At 40.6% G+C, this 15187-nt stretch overlaps 1 protein-coding gene across 1 annotated transcript in view; it reads right to left on the minus strand.

The window, feature by feature from the left end:
* The window catches only part of gphnb (gephyrin b), an 88765-nt gene that overhangs the window by 71514 nt on the left and 2064 nt on the right, over window positions 1–15187 (minus strand). Inside the window, exons 3-4 of the mRNA XM_042503936.1 lie at window positions 4006–4063; window positions 3819–3911 (exon numbers count right to left, since the gene is read on the minus strand). Coding sequence (XP_042359870.1) covers window positions 3819–3911; window positions 4006–4063 — 151 coding nt within the window. The remainder of the gene's footprint in view (window positions 1–3818; window positions 3912–4005; window positions 4064–15187) is intronic.

Genomic DNA, 15187 nt, shown 5'->3' on the forward strand with positions numbered 1-15187 from the left:
AATTAGCATAATAGGTCCCTATTACCAGTGGCGTAATAATGAATTAAGGGAGCTACTTGTTAGTCTGTGGGACTTTACTTTACAGACTGTGGTCCACTTGTAAAAACGCAATGAAATAAACTTTCTATTACTACTACTGCTTTGGACAAACACGTGTGATTTCAGGGAGCCATATTTAACTTTACTCTAAGTTTTAAGTCTTCCATTTGCTACTAGAATTACAAGATAAATGTTTAGAGACTAATATGAAAAACAAATTGTGTTGCAACTTGACTATTTCTGACATATATGATTTAATTGTGATACTATAAATGTAAATATAAAAACAGGACATTCATTTTGTTGACTTGATTTTTGAGGACCTGGACACAGATTAACTGTTTCACCAACATTTTTAAGTTAACTTACATTTTGACTGACTTTTCAAAACTTTACTTTTTCCGTCTAATTAACAATTTGAGGCTGTATTTCAGAGTAAGTACAAAAGACTACGACAACAGAAACAGTCCTCATTCAACAACATTACAAGAAAACAGCACTTAAGAAAGTGGTCTCATTAAAAAATCCTGGTAGGTAAAGAGTTAAAGTTGTTTACAGTCAGACAGACGGCCTGGAAATGCTGAAAATTGTCCCAATTTTTTCCAACAACCTCCTGAATTAATTTCTTGATTCAAAACATCTGGGCTGCCTTTAGTATTGATTTACAATCCATCTTACACAATCCTTGCCTGACCCGCCTCCTCCCATCCACATCACCCATTAGCAATCCAGATTGATTCAGTCTTTGAAATCAATATGGGAATATGTCTTTTTCTCAGTCAGTCTGTGCAATTTGATTTTATTTTAACTCAGCAGGGATACATGTGGATTCCAGGGGTGTTGTTCTTCCCAGTTTCACCGTCTTTGCAGGGACATATGTAACGAAAGCACTTGTTTGTGTGTGAGTGTGTACACATTTGTGGGACTGCAGTTGATGTGGCACGTTCTTGACGGTTAGATAGCGGAAAAGATAGTGCCTTCTCCTCCAGCTGTGTGTGTTGGGTGCCCTTGAGTTGAGTGACACTTCAAACGCACCATTAGCAAGGGAGAGGGGAGAGAAAAGACTTCAAAGAGATGAGGAGCCACTGATGAGCATCGTGGGCTTGGACTCAGGAGAGGAGAGAGGGGAGAGGGGGGAGAGAGATGAGGAGAAGGGAAAGACTGTGGGAGGGACTGAGGAGGGGTGAGATAGAAACAAGAGGGAAGGAGGGAGAGAGGGGCTGGATTTATACCACAGCATATAAAGTAACTGATTGGAAGAAGAGGGAGATGGGTTTGTTTGAGTCAACAGGGTTACATTTCGATGCAGTGTAAAAGACAGATTGTATGTTTTGGGCAATATGTTTGTCTTATCACAGAAAAAAGGGTCTTAACCCTCTGAAACCTGGAACAACATCACTTGTCTTGTGTTGCTTTCATATGCTTTTCACAAGTATTTAGCCTTTGAACCCTGAACCCGAGAAAAAAATATTTCAAAATAGCCAGGGGAAAATCTCCAGGGAAAAAAAAGAAAAAAAGCTAGGTTTAGAATGAGCATAATTATATTTGAAAATATGTTACAAAATTATTAGAATTTCTAAGCCCTTTTTCTAGGTCATTTCATTGTTTTGTTTTCTTTGTTGTTGTTTGTTTAAAAAAATAATTTACAGGTAATTTTTTGTACTTTTTACTATTTTTTCCCTAATTTTTGGGTTATTTCTTCATGAATTACTAATTGCTTTTGTTACACGTTTTCAAATCAAGCCAATTTGATCAGGTTTCAAAGGGTTAAGGATAAATCAATCTTGATTTGCTTACATGGAAGGGAACCCGGGTCAGATAAGGACTTTTCAGCCACAGTCTGTTAATGGATGCAATGTAAAATACAGCAACATGTAGTACTACTAATAGGAAATTATGCAATTGAAGAGAAAGTAACATTTCTGTATAAAGCGCTCTTTTATATTTGTAAAGACATGACACGTAATCTGTTCCTGCAGTCCTGCTCTCAGCTGAAACAGAATACAGTCATATGTGTCTCGTGCAGCCTTCAAACACACAGAGACAGACAGAGAGATATGGTCGTCTACAGCACGCAGGGCTGAATCAGATAGGAGGTATTATCAGGGACTACAGTGTGTACGTGTCTTCCCCCTTCCAGGAAGGCTTTTGTCTACCATGATTGATGAGGACCAACGATACTGCTGAGAACCACAGCTCATCCCCTGCCAAATTGCTTGTGTGTGTGTGTGAGTGTGTGTGTGTGTGTGTGTGTGTGTGTGAGTGAGTGTGTGTAAGAGAGAGAGAAAGAGGTTGGCTGAGTGTATGTAACAGAAGTATAGCTGTGTAAACAAAAAATAGTTGTAATCTTAAGTTGTGCAGTTAACAAGTGTGTGTGGCATGATGGTAATGGAGAAGATGATAAAGAGAAAGACAGAATTCTTGCATATTTACAGTATGTTGCCTCAGATGCATAAATGCATGTAACTTTATGTGCATGCACATAAATTAAGTCCAGAGAGTTTTCACACACTTTAAAAAACTTTCTATTTTACATCTGAAATGAAACCAGTTAGATCTGACATGGGAACTAGCAAAGCCAAATAGGAAAAAAAAACAATACATGTAAATACAACTGCACTAAACCACTGTGTGAAGCCTGAGATTGCATTTTATGAATAAAAATTTAAATCGTTTATGTTAAAGGAGCTGTATGCGACATTTCAGAGCATATCTATGATTCACAGTCTGAGGCAAGTTTCTCTGCATATGCTTGCTGAGCTGGCTATCAGCTACCAGTGCCAACTCCATAAACAGCGCTATTACCGGCACGACAAACCCTGGACTTTGATGCGGGAGGCCGGTGGTCGATTCCAGTCTGAATGTGGTTTTTTTTTCTACACTTTTCCATGTGCCTCTGTCCCCTAATTCTAACCATCCGTGCCAGCATGTGCATTTGTTGATGTTCTGGCGTTTGTTGTCATGTGCTGCGTCATCCCACCATGTGCATTTGTTGACATCGCGATAGCAGCATCCCAGAACATAAATAGCAGACGCAGAAGGATAAGGATGAATTGTAATGTAGAAACTCTACTGCAAAGTGACAACATGTGATGACTTGTGAGGAGAAACACCCATAGGGACACCTGACACCCATTATCTCTGAATTGCTTACTTCATGATCCCATATCTTTTTCTGAAAAAGTGAATCAATAAGATCTAACTTCCGCCTCTTTATTTCCCTTATGACCATGGGGCTAATTACAGTGTGTGTTAATCAGTGCTGCAACACGTGTAATCAGCAAAAACAGGCTGAAGCTCTCTGAATGAAGCACACACAGCATCAGGAGTGATCTGTCTTTTCAAAAGCCTTTAAGACAAAGAAAAAGCATACTTCTGTTGAAGCTGTATGACATTACTTCCCTTATATGAACCCCAACCGAAACAAGACCCATATTTCAACCCAAGCTGTCCTTGTTGATTCTTATGTAACATGTTTTTGGTTATTTCTTAGTACCACTCTCAAGCCTTATTATACAGCTTGCATCCTTATAAATATAAAACAATGTAAAACACGACATGGGACATCGCTTACCATCACTCTTTTAAGCCAGGACATTAGTATGTCATGATTTATTCAAAAAATTGAAATACTTTAAAGCACTACTATGAATTCCAGTCATTCCTGTTTTTTAATTCAGCAAGTTAAAAAACAAACCAACAAACCTCCCCAAAAAACACTGTTGCCTATGGAGAGAACTGTGATAAACACAATCCAATGGAAACACATTTAAACTCACCTCTGGTGTGACGTCTCTTGGGGCGAAGCCAGTGCCTCCGGTGGTTAGAATGAGGTTAAGTTCCTTTTCATCACACCAATCCACCAGGGTCTCCTGTTCACACAAACACATGATTCATTGTAATTACATATATCATCATTACGAAAAAGAAAGATGCAGCAGATAAACAGATTATCACATTACATACCTTGATTTCATCGATTTCATCCGGCACTATCTTGTAGGCCGTGATCATACCCCCCAACCTGAAAAAGAAAGAGTCTCTTTAGATTACACACAGTTATCAATGTATTAGATTTAAGACAAGATACTTCATTGATCCCTGCGGGAAAATCTTTTTGTCTTGCTCTCTTTATATGCAGAGGTCAAAAAGGTCACCTAAGGAAGTTTGGACCTTTAGTCAGCGTTGTCTTTAATAACCCTCTAGCAGAAGCAGAGCACTTGAACTCAGGATGACCAGTTGAAGAAAAGTCTCTCTGCTATTTATTTGCCAGTCTGGTCTTGGTCATGACTTGGTTTCGGTTTAGATGGTCTTCACTACAACTCTGCTTTATGCACCACCCTGCTGCCACAAATGGAATATCCAAGTGGATCAGTAGGAAACAGACCTGGAATATTGGAGGCTCAAATCCATTTTTTCCCAGAGTAATAAAGAGACATGCAAAACAGAGCTTGTTAATGTGGTATTTGTTTGACTGAAACAACATCTGTCCTTCAGTTCCTGCTCTGACAGCAAACACGACCTCAAAAGGAACCCTACATCTGTCATTTAAGAGAACGCAGGCCCGTGAAAACACTGATAAAGAGAAAACAGAGCCAGAGACCTGGAAGATGCAGGGAAAGTGTGAGAGAAAACAAGACAGCTGAGTGAGGCAGAAAAGAGAGAGACATGGAAATATAACAGTGAGTAAGTAGGAGAGAGAGAATGCCCTTGAACATCCCCTCCTATAAGGATTTTCCACAGGACGGCCCACTGAGGAGGGAGCTCTGACAAGGACAGAGCTGCTACTGCTGCTCAACAGCGATCCATGGCGACCTCCTGTGGTCACAGCGGGTATGACACCCCAAAAAAGAACAACCCCAGGCTCGAGGTGAAGGCTCTGCACAGACACCCCTTATGTAACCCTTTTCTTTTTTTAAGAAGCGCTATTTTTGGGAGACTACTGCATCATGTTTCCCCTCCGCGTCAGCCACTTAAATGCCATGATACCCTCCGTCTGACAAATACCCATGAACTCTGTGCAACATTAAAGCATCTGCTATTTTTTTTTTAAGCTGCCTTTCGGATGCTTTTATCCACATGGAAAACTCTCCACACACTTAGTTACAAAGATGAAATGTTGCACCCCTGGAAACATTCACCAAATCCATCGTCTGAGCTCGGTTTTCAAACTGTGCAGCAGAGCAGTGAGAGAGACATGCTCTGAGCACACAAAAATACTGCAGCGAGCATGCATGGAGACGGAGCATGAGACTCAGAGGGAAGCTGTCTGCTCCTGACAAAAGATGCAGAGAAGTCAGGAAGAATCATTTAAGGAGGACTTTTTCATGAAACGCTGCACATGCAGGGCTACTCGGAGCATTCACTAACTTGTACACACACACACACACACACACACACACACACACACACACACACACACACACACACACACACACACCCCTGCTGACATTCCTGTGATGGCACCAGTGATTTACTTCTCTTGATGTGGTTGGCAGGGAGGGAGAGGTTTTTTGTTTTTTTTGGCTTCTCTGTATGTGTCTGCGTGTGATTGTGTTCATGCATGTGCACTCGTCCGTTTATGTGTTTGTGTGTGTCTGTGTTACACCTCGGGAGAGTAAAGGAGCTGTCAGGACAAATCACCTCTCTCTCTCTCCTGGGGTTTTTATGCCTCTCTGTTTCAGCCCAAATGAAAATATGCTCAACACAAATAACTAGGGTTCCTTCCCACCGTTTCCTAGGCAACCCCTCCTGCCTGAAGCCTCTAGTCGCTGTGTTGTTTGTCGTGAGTGTGTGAGAGTTTGTGTGTGCCGCTGAATGTTTGTGTTTGAGGGGTTTTTTTTGTCACTATCGGGGATGCCATTTCTGCGCGATGGCAGCAATATGCTCTTGACTGGACATTTTTTTGAGAATGTTGCATGCAGTCGTATGTTCATGAAGTATGGTGTGATTTGTGTATGTCCATGTCAATAAACACATAATGTGTTTATGTTTACAGACTTATGTATATAACATCTGCAGTATTTATAGACAGTACATGAATGCGTACAGTCAGCTTGTGGATGTATTTGAATAAATTAACATACTGTATATGTGTTTGTGTATTGCACCACTGTGTGCACACACAGTGATACACAGCCCACATGCTGAGTGCATCCCTACAGATATTACACATGGAGCTCAACACGCGTAAAGAATCTGATTGCAGTTTTCAAGTTTTGCGTCTCACACACTACATGTCAGCTATGTATGCGTGTGTATATGTCAGTAACACTTTCTGTGAAGACCACATCTATAATGCATTATGAGGACATTCATAGTGAGTTATATATAATCATAATGCTTTATGACTACACTCATAAAGACACAAAATGCTTAGTGATGCACCATATCAACAGTCATAAAGCATTATAGATGTAACTTATAATATATTATCAAGTCTTATGGATGCTCTTGACTAGTTATAAACTAACTTGACTGAGGGGGCTTATAATGCATTATAAAAATCTATACTCACCTATACACACATCATCTACAAACTGTTATAAGGACTCATAATATGCTATAACAGTCCATTCAGTATTACAGATGATCATTGTATGTGTTAAGTAAAGTGAGGTACATATTGATGCATACATAATAATGAATGCTTCATCATAGCATTTCATTCTTTATGTTAAGTGTGATGCACTATATGGTCTGAAATGGATAATCAGGGTATGAAAATGCAACCTATACAGTTATTGATGGTCAAAAAAAAGACAAAGAAAAACAGCAAAAATAAATGCACATTTGCAATTATGTTGTCATCAGGAGATCAAGGCAAGTAGACTTCTTACAAAAAAGGCATAAAATGTCCCCATATGCTAACAAAGGTAGAATATTTACCCTTAATCATAAATGTAAGTTTTTCAGGGGCAATAGAGTGTGACAGACCGGCAAGCAAGGCTTGTAAATTAGGTCTGGTAGGAGATTTACAGGATTTGTCTATGGTGTGTTGTGCTTGTAATCTCCAGACAATCTCCATAGACATAGTCATTTTCTCATCTGCCTTGCTAAGTTGATCATTTACAGGACAAATACTTAGATAAAAAAAACAAAAAAGAAAAGTTGTAACTGTCATTATTGTCATGTTATAGCCTTGTCTGTGTTTTATAACGGGTTGGACATAATAATAGAAACACAAAAGATTAATGTTTCTATCCCCAACTCCTTCAGTCTGCACGTCAAAGTGTCCTTGGACAAGAAACTGAACCAACAAATGCTCCCCGTAAGCTGTCTGTGGGTCCATGTGAGTGTATAAAGCAGGTTATTTGTTAGCCTTGCTCACTGGTGTCCAAATGTATGTGAGAATGTGTGAATGTGACATGAAGTGTAAGTAAGTGTGAGTCGTCAGAAGACTAGAGGACACTAAACAACTGCATTTCCATTTACCACAAACTACATCCTCAAAAAACAATCATACACTTGAATCAGCACTTTTCTAAAACATTATGAGCGTCATGAAAACTGGATTAATTTTAGGACTGTTGTACTGGACAGCAACATTTTTGACAGGCGTACATAATAAACTGGGGGCAAAGTTCAACCAGTGCGCACATCCAAAAGTGATAAAAACTAGGCACTGGACCAAGCAAAAGAGACAATGGCAATGCTGCTTCGAGTTAATAAAACACTGATGTACCATTCTGGATTTGTTGGGAAATGGTCAGGGTGGATGGTGAAAAGACAAAGTGCACGACTGTCAAAACAAAAATGAAATTACAAAATCATTTCGGTTAAGGTTTGGAAAAGATCTTGATGTAAAATGTTAACAAAAAAAGGCTATTAAAAAATAATGTTGTAGTCACTATAAGTGGATAGCATATTGCAAGACTGCCTATTTTAGTGGAAAACATGAACAATTTCAGTGAACACTTTGCTTGTGCATTCAGTATCAACATTTTTGTGACTTGCAGGTACGTTAATTATCAACATTTTCTCATTATCTTAACAGAAAATGCAATTTTCTCAGCATGACATTTCACTCAAAAGCAAATTTGCTGTTTCATATTTGTTGTATATGAACTGATTTCTAGCAGACAAAGATTTTTATTTTTATTATAAATGCATATATGCATATATGGTTCCAAATATTGGTTACTGGTCTCATTAACTACTCAATGAGTGTCAGTAGAGGCCCTGAAAAAGCAATATCTGTCGACCCCTAGCGTGTGTACATACATGTGTATATGTATAAATGTGAAATGTGTGTTTCAGCACATGGCGTCTCTGCAGATGGAGTGCTTGCCTGTATTTGGGTGGGTGTGCTCTGAATTGAGGGTAGCCTATTAGAGAGGAAAGGGCCTGCAACATTTTAATCTCTAACACCCATCTATGTATCTTTCTACTGCAGGGGGTTATGACATATAAAGCTCGTCCTCAAACTGCAGGCCAGAGGTAGTCAGCCTGGAATAAAGGCTTTTTGCTCGAGGTGTGGACAAATCCTGATGCGGGCGGAGGAGGGATGTAAGGGGGAGAGAGTAGGGGCAGGGGGGAGGGAGATATGGGGGAGGGGGGGGCAGCATGGCAGTAGTTTTGGCCTGAAAGCTTGGACGCTACGGCCAAAATCTTTCTATGAATAAAAGAGGAGCACAGAGAGGAGGATAAAGAGAGAAAGACGGTACGAGAGAGCGGCACAGAGTGAAAAGAGTGAAAAGAGAGAAAGGGGGGATAGACTGTCAGGGGCACACTTAACAAGAGAGAGGAAAAAGCACGTGTGTATGTGTGCGAGCCAGCTGCAAATCTCTGTGGTTGTGGGACACTTCCAAGATAAGACCCATCTGCCAGGGTGATTTCATTAATAATACACGCTCTTTGTACAGGGCACTCAATCTCACTCTCTCTTTCTTTCTCCTGCTTTCTTACACTCACACTCCGTCCAGGGAGGACAGGAGAGTATTGGCCATCTCCACGCTCCCAGTAGTAGCGTTGGAGCCGAGCCCATTACAGTGGAGTTGTTGGTTCGTCCATATGTAGGAAAGCTCTCAAGGGGTCACCTCTCAACATGTTAGCTGACAGAGGGAAGGATGGAGGGATGGAGGAGGAGGAGGAGGAGGAGGCAGAGTGGACTAGCCCACCTCTTCAAAACCCCTGCCGTGATGAGAGCTCTGAGTGCTCAGTGAGGGGTTCCACTCTCATGATTCCACTCACAGCCACTAAACAACACGCACAACCGCCTCAGAAACACACACACACACACACACACACACACACACACACACACACACACACACTTTAAAATATTTTGCAGACCACTCCACCCCACAAGTGTTCTATTTATTTACAGAATAAATGTCATCCTGGTTCAGATCTGCCATTGCTGACGGTCTCCTCTTCCATTTCTTTTTCTTTTTCTAAACCTTCCCAGCCACATCACATATCACACTGACTTCCTATATTTAACCCTTTAACACCGAGACTGACATCAGTTTTCTTGTACTGCATTCAGACGCCTTTCATAAATATTTAAAGCTCTGAGACCTGAGAAAATTGTTTTGATTTCTCTCAAATACACCGGTAAAGACTCAGAATGCAAAAATTGTAAAAGGTGACGAGGAAATGATCTGAAGATTAGCTAAGGTAGATTATCAGATATTGTCAAAAAATATGTATCATCATAAAAAAAACAAAAACTTAAAACTATGTTTTCAGAAAAAAATACATATATATATCTTTTTTGTGTGCTTATTTTCGGGTAATTTTCTTGTCCATTTTTACTAATTTCTTTCTGTTTCTTTTCTAATGTTTTCGAAACAAATCAAGTCAATTTGCTCAGGTATCAAAGGGTTAAAACAGCAAAGTTAACATCTGTAGCAATTAGGGATTTGCCTGAATCTGAATCTGTTATACAGGAAAGCACATATAATGTGGAGGAAACCGATATTAATTTGACCCCGAAGTTGTTTGTTATTTTTTTTGGGGAAAAAAAATCATATTTGACATGTCTGGGTTTCAGCTATGATGTCTCATCAAATCGATACATATTATTTTAGATGACTACAAAATAAAAAAGCAGATTCTGTTTGCATCAAAGTGCTTTGATTTCATTAGCTACTTGTTTCATTTACAACACATTATTGAGAAGTGATTGCTATTCTGTAGTCGCCCCAAAAAACTGCAGGGAGCGTTCTGCTGCTCACTGGAGATCTGGGGTCACGGTTTTTAAATACCAACTTGTTTTGAGCCAAACTTCTGCATCAAAGTGGCAAAATAGTCAGGGCTGAGAACTTAAGGTTGTGACACACCAAGCAGTGATCCGAGAACTAGCAGTGACAAAAGCCCGGTGCGGCGTTACCCTCTTATCGCCATGCTCGGCCAAAAAGTTGCACAGGAAGACACCAAACTGACAGCCAACAAGCATGTATGTTCTGTGCCTGCATAAAAGGAGATAACCCTCAAGCCCTCAACGAGCAGACGGCGTTTTTCTGTAATAGTCATTCAAAACAGGAAACCAGAACACCGCCATGATGCTGGTTAGCCAGTTAGCACGTTAACAACCGAACACAATATTGGAAGAACAAAGTATATTTACAGTGTGCCAATGAACAACAATACAACCCATCAGAATGCAGTTCTGTTAAGAGCTCAATGGTTAAGGAAAAGCAATCTTTCCTCATATAGCAAGTTTGTGTCGACCTCCCTCCGTCTTGATTTTAGCCCTTAGTCAGAGTGATTTCATTCACCGATGGGCTCCACGTCTGCCTCCACTGATTCAACATGCTGAATCGGCGGAAAAAAGCAGACGAGGATCGACAAGGGCAAATGGTACAGGGCATAACATGGTGACGAGGGCCATGGACGCTTGCCATTGGCCCAATTTGGGAATATATAATTCAATATTTTGATTTTTTTACTCCCCAATATCGGTACTCAGCGCCAAAAATCCAGTATTGGTCGGGCTCTACTGCTCTTATGTGTGTTTTAGTTGCTTGCAATGTAAACTAAACCTTTTCTCAGGACTGCAGGTAGAACCTCAGAAACACTGAAACTTTACTGTCGTACAGCTGAGTCACAAATAATCACAAATATATTAGCGATAATAAAGTTGAACCAAGTATAAATGTGTTATACTTATTATGATGCTTATTGGTGCTGGATCTTTAGCAGTAGCCTACAGGTTTGTGTGTGTGTGCGTGTGTGTGTGTGTGTGTGTGTTTGTCCCCTGACAAACTGTCTCCTCGCTATGAAATTGAGCCCACTGTCACCCATCTGATTGACTTCTAGCTATTCTTAGCCGTGACAATTTGTAAAATTGACAAAGGTTGTTACAACAAAAGTCGCTGGAGGGCAGAGACGCAGAGCTGGCTCAACAGCCTGGGAGGGAGACTCACTCAGCCTTCAACACATAAACACCCACAGACACACACACGACACGACATGCCAAATTATATGAATGTAAACAAAAGCATTCGTTCATACTGGAGAGGTAAAGACGCACAAGGACACCCATTTGTACACACTCCTGTCTCATCTGTGCGTCCTTCATTCTGGGCATCATTTGTTTGACCCCCCTCTGCTGCTATGTCTCAAAATATCATTTGTCTCTCCACCTGACGCACCTCTGGACGCTCCTGAATGCCAAACTGGGCAGACGGATTGATTGCATGTGCTAATGTGTATGTGCAAGTGTGTGCGCCTATGATTACAGTTTTTGTTATGTGTCCTGCTGTGGCCTCATACTCACTCCCTCCCTCCCTCCGTCCCTTTCTCCTTCCCCCGCTCTCTCGTTCTGTCTCTGTCTATGTATCTCTGTCACAGCAGCGGTGGCACATTGAGGGCACAGCGTTCCAGCTGGTCAACCTGATGGAGCCGCTGACTTGTGGTGTGGCGTGGATTAACATGGCATGGAGGATCTCGGGGCCAGAGGAGGTCAGCCAGAGCCCGTCTGCATCAGCTACCATCACTGCAGCACAGCAAAGCAGACAGGGACGCCAACGCTGACTGCCTGTCCGAATGTCCAATTTAAAATGTTTAACAGCATCCTGCTTAATCCAAGATCAGCCCTCTTAGTCAAATGGAACACAACCCACTCCACAGCGCCCTCCAGAGCCCTGCATCCACACTGAGCAACACCTACAACCACACAGAGGTCCATTTGGCCAACTAACCTTCCATCAACAAACTTGTCAAACAACATAAATTGGCTGCAACTGAACCTTTAATCAACTGTCAACACATTTCCTTATTACCCAGCGGATGTGATTTTATGCCATGAATATTTTCTCCGTCGGGAAAGTGCAAGATTGAAAGTTAAGTTGATATTCGCCACTTGAAACATCAAGAGTACTCTACAACGATTACAGTGGCAACACTGAATCTGTGAACAGATATCTGCTTATGTGCACAGAATCTGTAGGAGTTTGGTATTAGAAGTATTCTGGTTTCCATTCATAGTACAAGTAGTATTGACCAATCATGTCTGAGTGGGTAAAAAGTTGAAAACTAAAAAGGTGCAACACGTTGGCCAGAATGCAATCTTGGAACCCATGGTCTACCATCTGACAAGGCTTTGACTTTTTTTTTAGCTATTTTAAAAATTCATTTGTGTGCACATGCAGATATTTGTTTTTAGAGCTTTGCTGAAATGACTGGCACACTGAAGAGGAAGTCTTGGCCCGCTGGCTACACTGGAACGCCTGAAATATTGGCCATTAAACATGATTTCTGTCTCTGCCACGTCTGACAGACTTTCATTGCTACTTCACAACATCATCAAAGTCAGTCTTTTGTTATTGTTTTGATTGTGAATTGGCAGAAATGATAAAATGTGGGAAAACTTGTACAGCAAGTATTACATTTTTGTACTTTTCTTTATTTGCAAATTCTTGGATCATTTCTTTTTCTCATTACTCATTCACTTCTTCCCATGTTTTCAAAGAAATCAAGCCAATTTGCTCAGGCTTCAAAGGGTTAATACTAAACCAAGATCAAGTATTTTGAGATGCCTATGAATACACATTGAACCTGGTAATCATGCTTTATATGCCATGAGCCAGGGGGAAAAAACGAAATATGTGGTCAGTGCACAGTGTTCCCTAACATGTTTAATATTAATATTTTTGCAACTTTGCAGATACTTACGTTAGAAACATTCCTCATTTTGATGATAAAAATATAATCTGGGTAGCATTATGTTTGTCTTACAAAGTGTTTGCGGTTGCACATAAGCAGAACGAACATACAGAGTGACAGTTTCTCAAATATTAGCACATATAAATCAAACTACGTGCGAGAACATGCACTTAGAAACAATGCTGTTCTGTTTCAGTTCTTTCAATCATAAAAAAAACAGAAATGGATTAAAGCTTGTTCATGTGTGTACAGACAAACAGATACACACAAAACCCTCCAATACAAAACAACTCCAAATGTCCCCTAGTGTGCATACTGTACAAATAAGCATGCGATGGACCCCTAATCACTCTCTGGCACTCTGTCTAGCGTGACGCACATGACATGGCACAAGCCTCCTCACACTCCCTCTCTGTGTCGCACAGACTTGACACATACATTACACATCAGCCTCAAAATAAACATACCGTAAAGGTCATGACAAGCATGGATCCGTCCAGGGTCCCATGGTGGGAGACTGGTGACACTCCAGTGATATTGACTGGTGTGATATTGTGACAGTGGAGCAGGGGAGCTCCAGCAAATCAATGGCTGAATGGAGAATGATGTGGATGTGTAGAGAAGCGTGTCTGAGGCTGCATGTTGCAGGGTCAAAGTTTGTAGTGTTGAGTCAGTCACAGGCTGAGGCTGCTTTTCCAGAGGCAACGTGATACGTGCATCGATTTAAGACTACAGTTTCACATCTAAATCTTAGTGACACCAAAACTGACTTAAAATATATATATATTCTTCTACTGTAGACTGTAGGTTGAAATATTTAGTAGACATTATTATGGCCAAAAGTATGTGGACACAGGTGTAACTGTAGAGCTGGTTTGGGTCAGGCCCCTTAGTTCTATTTGGGGTAATACTGCTGCATAAAACATAACATAAAACATAAAAATGCCATTACAGAGCAGTGGTTTCCAACTGGAGGGTCTTGGTCTAAAGTGGGTTGTGGGTCCTTTCTGAATGGACTGCAAGTGACTCATGAACATGTCAAGTTTGTTAAAAAAAAAAAAAAAAGACTTTATTTTGACACAGCCGCCTTATCCTGTTTTTTTGTTGTGAAATTAGGAGATATACACAGATTTCAACTTCAACATAGGCGTTCTGAAATGAACGATTCATGAAGTTAAAAACTATACGCCACAACAGACAGGGATCGATCCATTGTGACACTTTCAAAGCAAGCGACAGGAATAAATGGAAACAAGTAATGTGGCTTTCTCTCCTCACCACAACCACAAAAGGGGACTTGATCCAATGATTGACAGCTGTCTGTGCCTATTGGTGTGCTCACGATCAATGGCGCTGCATGTAAATGGGCTGACATGTGTATGGGAGGGAACTTCTGCACCGTGAGATCATTACTGCGCAGACTCTGGCTCCAAATTACATCACAAGGGCAAGATGGCAGCGGTTATATCCAGGATATTTTGGCTTCACTTTTGCTTTGTGGGGGTAAGTGGTAAGTATATACAATCTCTTTTTTATTTTAATTTAAAGTATTTGGTCATTTTTATTTTTCTATATTTTTTTAAATATTTTTTATAAACAGTCTATGACACTCTGCACCCTATAAACCTACTGAAAAGCTGCAAAAACAATATTTTAATTACAATACTTACAATATTTAGCACAAGAAGAAAGTTTTCAGGATTTAGTTTCTTTTGACATACACTTAAAGATCAGTTGTGATGAAGATTATTGTTTTGCTGTGGGATCTACTTGCTCTTTTGTCACTGATCCCTGTTAACTGGAACAAGTGTTGATTTCCCCTCTTTCAGCTTCTTTTAGCAAATAATAACTTCTCCCTGCTACTGAGTGTCATCCTTAAACAGAAGAGTGCTGCGGCTCTTTTGTTGTTGCCATGCATGCTGGGAATTTCTCTCCATAGGGCGACACCGAGCCCCGACATGTTGTGTTGAAGAGATATTTTTAGTTTCTTGGTTGTACAAAAAGAAAACGGCTTGCACACACACACACACACACA

The sequence above is a fragment of the Plectropomus leopardus genome, chromosome 16 (assembly GCF_008729295.1).
Source record: "Plectropomus leopardus isolate mb chromosome 16, YSFRI_Pleo_2.0, whole genome shotgun sequence".
Taxonomy (NCBI): Eukaryota; Metazoa; Chordata; class Actinopteri; order Perciformes; family Serranidae; genus Plectropomus; species Plectropomus leopardus.